General features: G+C 25.6%; 1 protein-coding gene across 2 annotated transcripts; it reads right to left on the bottom strand.

The window, feature by feature from the left end:
* Nucleotides 1-7,342: 7,342 nt before the first annotated feature.
* On the bottom strand, nucleotides 7,343-10,621 carry LOC137828344 (histone-lysine N-methyltransferase, H3 lysine-9 specific SUVH5). Of its 2 annotated transcripts, none has more exons than XM_068634867.2 (3): nucleotides 8,888-10,621; nucleotides 8,542-8,815; nucleotides 7,343-7,592 (listed from the first exon to the last, which is right to left on the bottom strand). In XM_068634867.2, exons 1-2 carry the CDS (start codon nucleotides 10,179-10,181, stop codon nucleotides 8,544-8,546), a joined length of 1,566 nt encoding a protein of 521 aa, XP_068490968.1. In that variant the 5' UTR covers nucleotides 10,182-10,621; the 3' UTR covers nucleotides 7,343-7,592; nucleotides 8,542-8,543. The 2 variants fall into 2 exon arrangements, with proteins under 2 accessions (XP_068490968.1, XP_090161252.1); XM_090305126.1 differs by having other exon boundaries at nucleotides 7,343-7,589; nucleotides 8,888-10,294.
* Nucleotides 10,622-10,864: the final 243 nt, after the last annotated feature.

A 10,864-nucleotide genomic window follows, 5' to 3' on the forward strand; every position in this document is an offset into this window, starting at 1 on the left:
AAAAATCAATAGTCTTATTTTTATTTATTGTCTAAATAGAATATAATATCAAACTAGTCTCTTTCTTAATAAAAGGCTCAGTAAATTACAATAATCAAATTCTCTAAAAAATTTAGTTTTATATTTGCCTTTAAAATATTTGAGTAAGTTACAATATCAATAAATATTGAAGGTACCAATGAGTTCAAGAAAAGACACTGAATAAAACACTAGATGTTTTAATGAAAACATTACACAATTATATTGATTTTTCATAACTAGTTCAAATATGTTTAGTCTTCTTTAAGAATTCCAAAGAGTTTCATTAATGAAAATATTAAATTATAAAGTAAGTACACAAGTATTTTTTACATTTTTCTTCATCTTATATTTATACTTGCTTAAACCATTGTAGGAATCTTCACCTTTATATTATTGAGTAATTATGATATTGTTTCCCTTCAATATGAATATGTAGAACTACTTGAATTAATTTGTTAATTCTCTCTTGCATTTATATTTATTTAATGTTAAAGATACTTATTATTTTTTTTATAAATGTAGAAGAAAAGCTTAATTGTACTTTTTATCCTTAATTTATTTTGTCACGATTTTAGTCTCATAGTTTTTACTTATCCATAATTTTGGTCACTGAATTTTCTTTTGATGTAATTTTGATTCTTTAATTTTTAATTATACGAAACAGTCCGAATGTTTTTTTACTTGGACATGAATGTGATTTAATATATTTTTTAAATTGTATAACAAGATAAATTTATAAATAATTAGAAATTAAGGAGTTGGAATTGCGTAAAAAAAGTTAAAGAACTAAAACTAGGAATGGTTGATTAAAAGTTGCTGGAAAAAATTAGAAACCAAAATTGTCGATGTTATAAAATATATGGAAAAAAAATTATGATAAAAAAATTAACATTGAACAAATAAAATTCCAACAATATTTATGGCCAAGAAACAAATTAAGTCTATCCAAACTATATTATATTCTTAAATTTTAAATATTAAAGTTAATAAAAATTAAATATACAATATATAGTAAAATATATATAAATATATTCTATTTAATGAATAATTTATATTTAAAGATTGACTATAAAATATATTAATTATTGAATTTTGAAATATACTATATAAAAAATGAATTGATTAATAAATATTACATTATTAATAAAATTTATTCATTCAACTTAAGAAATGTGACTTTTATATTCTTCTATATAATAAAATTTAATTATTAAATAAAAGTAAATATTATTTGAATTTATACTATTATTATTATTATATACCATCTTTGACTTTTTCTTTTAACTATTTATCAGATCTAATAAATATATAATTAATAATAAACAATCAATAAATCATTTATTAAATAAATATTAAAATTAATTTTTTGCACGTTTATAGAGTTTAGGTATAATAATTTTCTATGTTGAAAGATTAGTCAAGATTACTTATATATAATTGCCATTTTTATTAAATAATAATATTAATATTATTATTATATTTTTGTCTCTTGACGTGCTATAAAAGTTAGCATTTAACTTCTCATTTTCATATGAAGGAATCCAAAATGGTGATTAGATTAAGTTCATTTTTCTTATTTTTAATTCTCTCAAATATAGTGATAGTAAATGCTATATTTCCCTGGAAAGGTTTGAACATGGAAGGAACATTTTCCAGTAAAGGTTCTTTTCCACCATCTGGACCTTCACAGGGATGCAGTGATCCACCTTGTGGAGCTCAACATGTTAGAGCCATTAAAAATATTCATTTTGATGTTTTTCCCAATGGATCCACTCCACCTTCTGGACCTTCACATCACTGTAGCGATCCACCCTGTGAAGTCAACTAATGGGCTATGCAGTGAGATGACAACCATGTTGAATGATGTGTTTGCGTTGTTGCATATCCCCATCGTGAAACAAATTTATGGATATGTGACGTCAAATTTCACATCAATGTCAACATTGTTTGTTAAGCTTCTTGGAGTGGACTTGGATGAAGCCATAACAAAGTTGAAGTATTGTCGTGGCGCATATGTCAAAGATTTTTGCATGTAATAAAACAATATCTACTTTATGCATTGAATAAATTATTGTTAGAAACTTATCTAGTAAAAGAATAAATACTCTGAGATCTAGTTGATTAATCCTTAATTCCTTAACTTATCTTGCTTTTATATACATTTCAATGTTTTATTTTCAGTTAATTATTAATTTACTTTACATTTTTAGTTAACAAATATAGCTTTTAGGTATAGCTTAATATAAAGTGCTAAACAAAATATAATATAAAAGTATATTTTTTTTCTTGATAAAGTGCTCAATAAATTACAATAAAATTATCTAAAAATTTTAGTTTTATATTTATCCTTCAAAATATTTAAGTAAGTTACAAGATCCACAAATATTGAAGATACAAATGAGTTAAAACAAAGTTGTTAAATAAAACACTAAATGTTTTTTTATGAGAACATTAGCCTCCTATTGTGAAACAAATATCGACTAATGAATAAAAATAATACAAAAGATTATATTGATTTATCATAAATACTTGGAATATGTCTAGTTTCATTTAATAATTCCAAAAAGTTTCATTAATAAAAAAACTAAAATAAACAAGTCAATTAACAATAAACAAAGTATTCTTAAGTATCATTTTCTAACTACAAATAACAATGAACAAAGTAAACCTAAAAAATAACTCTCATAGAAAATATATACAATAAAGACTTTTCTATAAAGTTTAACTTTAGATAGTAAAGAATATTACAAAATTATTTTTCCAACTATACAAAGATTAAAGATAGAAAATATACACTCTAGGTTTTTTCTAAGAATTTTCTAAGAATGTAGAATTGTAATTGTATGTTATGGTATTTTCTGTACATTTTTCTTCATCTTATATTTATACTTGCTTAAACCATTGTAGAGGAATCTTCACCTTTATATTATTGAGTAATTATGATATTGTTTCCCTTCAACATGAATATGTAGAACTACTTGAATTAATTTGTTTATTCTCTCTTGCATTTATATATTTATTTAATGTTAAAGATAATTATTTTCTTATAAAAGTAGAAGAAAAGCTTAATTGTATTTTTTATCCTTAATTTATTTTGTCACGATTTTAGTCTCATAGGTTTTACTTATCCATAATTTTGATCACTGAATTTTCTTTTGATGTAATTCTGATTCTTTAATTTTTAATTATACGAAACATCAGTCCGAATGTTTTTTTACTTGGACATGAAAGTGATTTAATATATTTTTTAAATTGTATAACAAAATAAAATTATAAATAATTAGAAATTAAGGAGTTGGGATTGCGTAAAAAAAGTTAAAGAACTAAAATTAGGAATGGTTGATTAAAAGTTCAAGGATTAAAGTTGCTGGGAAAAAAATAGAAACCAAAATTGTCGATGTTATAGAATATATGGATAAAAAATTAACATTGAACAAATAAAATTCTAACAATATTTATGGCCAAGAAACAAATTAAATATATTCAAACTATATTATATTCTTAAATTTTAATAAAAATAAAATATGCAATATATATAGTAAAAACTATATAAATATATTATATTTAATGAATAATTTATATTTAAAGATTGACTATAAAATATATTAATTATTGAATTTTGAAAATAATATATAAAAATGAATTGATTAATAAATATTACATTATTAATAAAATTTATTCATTCAACTTAAGAAATGTGACTTTTATATTCTTCTATATGTAACATTTAATTATTAAATAAAAGTAAATATTCTTTGAATTTATATTATTATTATTATATACCATCTTTGACTTTTTCTTTTGACTTTTTATCTGATCTAATAAATTTATAATTAATGATAAACAATCAATAAATCATTTATTAAATAAATATTAAAATTATTTTTTTTGCATTCCTTTTCCGTTTATAGAGTTTAGGTATAATAATTTTCTATGTTGAAAGATTAGTCAAAGATTACTTATATATAACTGTCATTTTTATTAAATAATAATATTAATATTATTATTATATTTTTGTCTCTTGACGTGGTATAAAAGTTAGCATTTAACCTCTGATTTTCATATGAAGGAATCCAAAATGATGATTAGATTAAGTTCATTTTTCTTATTTTTGATTCTCTCAAATATAGTGATAGTAAATGCTATATTTCCCTGGAAAAGTTTGAACAAGGAAGAAATATTTTCTAGTAAAGGTTCTACTGTACCATCTGGACCTTCAGAGGGATGCAGCGATCCACCTTGTAGTGCTCAACATGTTAGAGTCATTAAAAATATTCATTTTAATGTTCTTCCCAAAGGATTCATTCCACCTTCTGGACCTTCACATGGCTGCAGCGATCCACCTTGTGAAGTCAACTAATTGGCTATACAGTGACGTTGTTGCACTGTGTCTTCATTTTTTTTTTGAATGAGAGTATTTGTAATAAAGTAATTGAATAAAGCAACATCGTAATTTTTTATGTATTATTTGTTACATTGAATTGATTTGATATAATAGTATCTACTTTTTAAAAATAAGGAAAAAAAAATATCATTCCAAAGTACTAGGAGGTTTATATTTATATATATATATATATATATATATATTGGCTAGTGGTAAACTTGTCAATTATAAGATCAAATTAAAATAAATAAAAACATAAACATTGTTATCTTTGTATCTTCAAAAAGTTTAAATATACACATATATCAATCTTCTAATGGTTCTAAGGGTGGTGATATGATAGTTTAAACTAATTATAAGAGAAGATACGATAGTTTAAACTTTGGGAGAGACTTCAAGAGAAATCATGACTCTGAGCCAAATACAAAGAAAATTAAACAAAAAAACTCAATAAGAATAACTTAATTATTATGAATCATAACTAAGATCAACTTTGCAATCAAACTCTAATTATTATGACTTATATGTTAATTATATTTTTTTTCATTAATGATACATTTCTTATATCTTGTAAAAAATAAAAGTTGTATGAACAAAGAAAGATTAAATATAAAGTAAATTTAATAGTAACATGACACTCAAAATCACTTTACTTTTAAACAATTCTCTGGAAATGATATAATTTGATATACAAGTTAGTTGATAAATGGTGAGGGGTTTAATACGAAAAGTTGAAATCCGTTATAATATTTGAAATTGGAAAATAATAAATTTAATTTTAAATATTTTGAATCCATTATCATTTAAAAATATTTAATTGTTTTACTATATTTAAATATTACTCATTTACGGATTTACGGATTGTATGTTTGATCTGATTAAAAGTTAAATTTTTGACTGCAGTGTTAAATTATAATTTATTGAGTTAGAAAAAGGTCAAATATGTTAACTTTTTCTAATCTATCTCTATTTTAATATTTAAATTTAAAAAACAATAAATTCATTTCTAAATATTTTACATCAACGGTCCTTTTATATTATTTGATTGTTTTATAAGATCATAGTTTTTAAATTGTTATTATTATTACTCATTTGCCAAATGTGGGTTTGAGTTTATTATAAACTAAAAAGTTTCCTAAATTAAATGATAATTTTACTAAGTATCAAAAATGTCATATTTATTCTATCTCTTTTAAATATTAAGGTATATTTAATATTTGAATTTAAAAAATAGTAAATTTATTTTTAAATAACTTTTTTATCAATTACTCTTTTACAATATTTAATCATTTTATTATATTATATTTTTTTAATTATTATTATTATAAAGTGAAAAATTCCATAAAATTTTGAATGGTTTAGGGTTTCGAGTGCATTAATGAAGGGGTTTTGAACAGCTGTAAAAGAAGTCTGAAACACAAGAAAAATGCAGTAACTGAAAGCTTGCAGAGGGAATCAAAAAGCGTGTTCTAACAAGAGGAGGCCCACACTCATAATATATAACTTTCCAATTTAAATAAATTATATATTAATTATATTTTATTTTTTTCATTAATCATACATTTCTTATATCTTGTAATTGATTTTGTTTTGTTCTTTACTACAAGTTATTTGATAAATAATAAATAATTAGGAGTTTAATATAAAAGATTAAATGTATTCGAATCACAAAATAGTGGAGTTTAGAATACAAATGAATTAAGTTAATATAGTGGAAATAATGTTATTATACTTATATATGATTAACTGGATGTGTATTTCAATAATGTTTATTCTTATTAATAGTAAGTATAAATTGAGGTCAGTCATATGTCTTATTTAGTCAAATTTAAATTGAATATGTTATTTACTATAATATCATAATAATAAAAGTATAAAGATATTAATATATAGATAAAGGTATCAAAATGAATATTGTAATTGTAGAGTGGTGTATGGAAGTAAAGTTTATTTATGAATAAAATGTAATGGATTCTAATTTAAAGCTGAAGAAATTTAATATTCTTTAATGAAAGAGTGTTGATTTGTTTAGTGATATTCTTCTAGATCTTTAAAATTTTGGTACGATTTTAACTCTATTTAAATAATTGTGTAGGTTGGTTTATTTTACTGAATTATTTTAATAGAATATTTGAATTTTAATACTTTATACCAAGCTTTAGTAATATAATATCTTTCTTCTAATTTATTTTATTTCACTTATGTTCAATTACTTGAATTGCTTAATTTTACGTTATTTTATTTCATTTTCATAATATATATATATATATATAAATTTATAATGTATAAAATTTTCATTTTAAAAATATTTCCATCATAAAGTCTAAGATCCTATTTATAAAGTTTGTTAATTTATTTTTAGTTTAGTTTATGTTGAAATTTTCTATTTATAACTTCTATGTCCATATGTTTGGCCTTTTTATATAATGAACCATTCTAATTGGTAAACCCATTGAATAATAAATTATCTTTTCTCTCTCTATTCACGTTCATTACTATTATGTTTTTTTTTTAAGTTTAGGATTCTTCTCATTCATCTTGCATCTCATTTTCATAGACGATATGTTGAAACATCTATTTCCACTGCACTATCTAATGACTAAAAATTAAACAAAAAATTAATATTTTGATAATATAAAAAAAAGAATGATTTATTTATATTTTGAAAGTTCAAACAATATTTTGGAATAATTGCCAGACAAAATAGAATCTCTGAACATTTACAACTTGTTAATTGTATATTTTAGAATGATTATCTTAATTGTTATTTGAATGATATGTTTTATCTGTAATTTAATTATAATTTTGTAATTTTGTTCATACTAGAAGATTTGATGAACATATTACTAAAGTAATAGGTTTTTTATTATAACAACTAAGTGAAATCTTCTGAATCATATATTTACTTTAGATGTGATCAATTAAAAAATATATTATATTCAACAATGAAAAGATGAGATATTATATTCAACAATGAGAAGACTTGTGTTCATCCACAAATGATTGTAACATGAAAAAGTAAAAAGAGGTGAATGTAATTCATATATGATAAATGTTGTAGTAATGTAGTATAATATTGTAGTAATTGGAGTCTCATCAATCCAAAATGAACCATCAAAACCGGTAAATGAATCATTCTTCCCACAGACCTCAATCTTCATTCTCCACCACGCTAAATCTTTGCCTGCTGAGTATAATAACATTTTTTTTATCAGAAAAAAAATAATAAATATTTCTGGAATATTCTAACTTTTCTACAACAAATTTTAACAATACCAACTATTTCTACATGTTCAACTTGATAAGAACATAAAACACAAATAACATTATTACAAATTACGCATGTTTTATGCCAGTAAAATAACTAATAAAATACTGTCAAATTATATAAATAATAAAACAAATTCCAAAACACACGATATATTCCTATGCAAAAAACAACGATATGGCATGCAAGAGTTTTAATATTACAATATTTTCGCATATTAACTCAATCTCTTTTCTTTGCATTTTATCAACTTCTATGACCCTAATTCACTCACTCCAATGAAAAACACCAAGTGGATTAGAATAGGAACTAAAATGGTTTCACATACTGCAACATTAAAACAAGACTTTAAATTCACTTCTTGTAGACATTTTTCACTAACCCTTAAGCCTTTTCTTGACATTTTACTTATGTAGATTTCGTGATTTTGCGGACTCTGTTGACCCTGGCCCATGTGGATCAAGGCCAGGCTCTGTTGACTAAACCAAATTGACAAGTTTAGTGACTCCTAATCAATCTTATATGTCATTAGGGGACTAAGCTAAAACTCATGATAAACAAAAAGAAAAAACAAAAATCAAGAGAAATGAAACTCAACCTATTAAAGTGGGGGAAGGAATTAATGATGTGCAAGTTTCAAGATAATTGAACATGATTATCAAGAATCAATGACAGCTTTATATATAAAATCATCAACCAGAATTCTTATTTCATGTTCCCTTAGTATGTTTATATTTGACACTGCATTAAATATACTTGCATGCTTCACATAGTCAGCACCACCTTATACATATCAAATAGTGATGCCAGTATATGTAATAAAAAAAACATATCTAAATTATCTTCAACAACGCAATAAAAGCAGTACCTTTAAATGTAGATCTGTCCATTGCATTCAGGTGTCCCACAGTAGCAGCTATTACTCTTACACTTGATCAATTTTCCATTGGAGACATTATAATCATAAGTCAGCTCTCTACCAGCAGCAATGTCCCTTACAGCAAACATCATTTTGTGAGGAAGGCTCTTGTCTTTGTGATCATACATAACATCTTTGACACAGAGATTTGGAGAACAACTATGATTTAAAAACCTTCCGATGTTTCCACATTTACCTGCATTAATGAAGACCTTTCCAACACCTGCAAAAGAATACTGAAACTGTTAAATTTAGTTTAGCACAGTAAAAAAAAAAGTATTCATCATCAACATACCCATGTGAAATATATAGTCATCATCTAGCCTCCATCTAGCCTCCATATAGTCACTCACTTCTCCAATATACTCACATACAAAGCTTCCAGAGGGAATGAAAGAGCGTGTTCTAACACCCCAACCTTTCAGTTCTGTCAAGAAGATTTCAAGCTGAAACTGAATGCCATGCTGAGTTACTCGGTTGATGCAAGAAGAGCAGCACTTGCACGATGGGCCACACTCATATGTAAGTGATGATTCCATGTCAGAAGCGAGTCTTTTATTACAATCATTCGGCATTCTGCTACCATTCTTCCTGAAGCAGACACAACTTTCTTTGTCAACACACCCATCTGCACAATCACAGCCACACAGAATTTCCTGCTTGAATTTGTTTGAGTAAATGTTATTTACAACATAATCAAAGGATGTGGGTAGCTGAACGCAATCACTTGAAGTCACCACCCTAACACTAAACTTCTCGCCACCATTTGAAAGATCTTTAATGCGAACAACCTCTTTTTGAGCTACACAACCTTTCAGTTTGTGTTTCTTCCTAGGAGTAAAACTTGCAAGTTGCCTTGAAGCTTCGCCATGGTCCTTAAGGGAAACACAAGTTTCGGGTTGTCCTAAAATTCTATTTAGTGTAAACTTGAACACAAGCTTTCCAAATCTCCCTCTTTCTATTTTCATTGTATCCACCAAATACAAACCATCATACACATATGAGTAATGAGAATCGTTGCCAGTGTTACTGAACTCACCATCAAACTTTTCACAAACTTTCAAAATAACCCTCACGGGACTTCTAGTTTGCATGCTATTTTTCAGCGCCAAATTTCCTCCTTTCAATGTTTGATCAATAAGTGAAACATTTCTCCCAACATTAGGATTTCCTCCTTGACCTTCATAAACCAAGGTACCATTAGATTTCATAGCATTATCATAGCGATCCGTTACTACAATGCTTGTGGCCAACAAACTATTGTCCATTACCTTAAAATCAATCCCATTCCAAAATTGTCTATGGAGACCAATGACATTGAGTTCAGCCCTGTTCTGAAAGACATCACCGACATCGATTCCTAGTATATGCCCCACACACTTTTGAGTGTTTTCCCATTGATGTTCTCTTCTCATTGTCCTTGCTGTCTCCATCAGAGCTTTTGTCTTAACCTTAGAATTCCCAGGTTCGTACACTTTGTATTGATGCATTAGCTTGTGAAACAAGTTCCTAAATGTCACCACTGCTCGGTTCACCTTCCAGCGTTTCAATTCTTCATGCCTTTTCCTATAGGGCTTTGAAGCATTCATTTCTACACACCCAATTCATACCTTGTAAGCGTTAGAGTGATGAAACGTCGAATGACAGCTCGGAAAATGACAAACAACACAAGTTAGAAAAATCACAGAAACAAAAACCTCAAGAGAACACTTGAAACGAGAGATGTTTGAGAAGTATGACCAGTACAGTTGCAAAAACAGTAGAAAAAAATTCATACAAGTAAACATTTAAAGGAACTAACTCCCCCCACAGGAACATGCAAAACCCATAAACAAAAAGCAAAACTTTAAGGAAAACAAGACAAGAAAAAAAGAAAGAAACCAACCCATGAAAACCAAGAAACTCAGGTAAAGAAAGAAACCAACCAGAGAAAAAAATGCAGTAAAGCACTCCGTGAAATCACTACCCTTTTGTTATTTTTTGGAGAACTAAAGATACAGAGAATTGGAAATGAAGACTTTGAAAGGATAGAAACAAGAAAATATTTACTACCCTTCTTAAATGCTTGAAAGAACAAATTTCCTTACCAGTATACTGGAGAAAGTAAACACTGAGAAGAATAAGAGGTACAATGGATGCATTTAAAGTAAATTTTTTTTTGTTAATTTTTGTAAATCATCAAATTTCATGACTTGTACATCATTAAATTTAAATAATAAAAGTGATAGATGAAGTTTCAAAACACTTATTAGTGACAACTTGTATAAATTTA

Source organism: Phaseolus vulgaris, chromosome 7 (assembly GCF_051622355.1).
Source record: "Phaseolus vulgaris cultivar YP4 chromosome 7, ASM5162235v1, whole genome shotgun sequence".
Classification (NCBI taxonomy): domain Eukaryota; kingdom Viridiplantae; phylum Streptophyta; class Magnoliopsida; order Fabales; family Fabaceae; genus Phaseolus; species Phaseolus vulgaris.

Excerpts from the sequence above, each read along its gene's own strand:
- LOC137828344 (XM_068634867.2), bottom strand. The coding sequence starts at position 10,181 with ATGAATGCTTCAAAGCCCTATAGGAAAAGGCATGAAGAATTGAAACGC. Across the intron at positions 8,816-8,887 it reads TGACTATATATTTCACATGG|GTGTTGGAAAGGTCTTCATT; the intron begins GTATGTTGATGA and ends ATTCTTTTGCAG.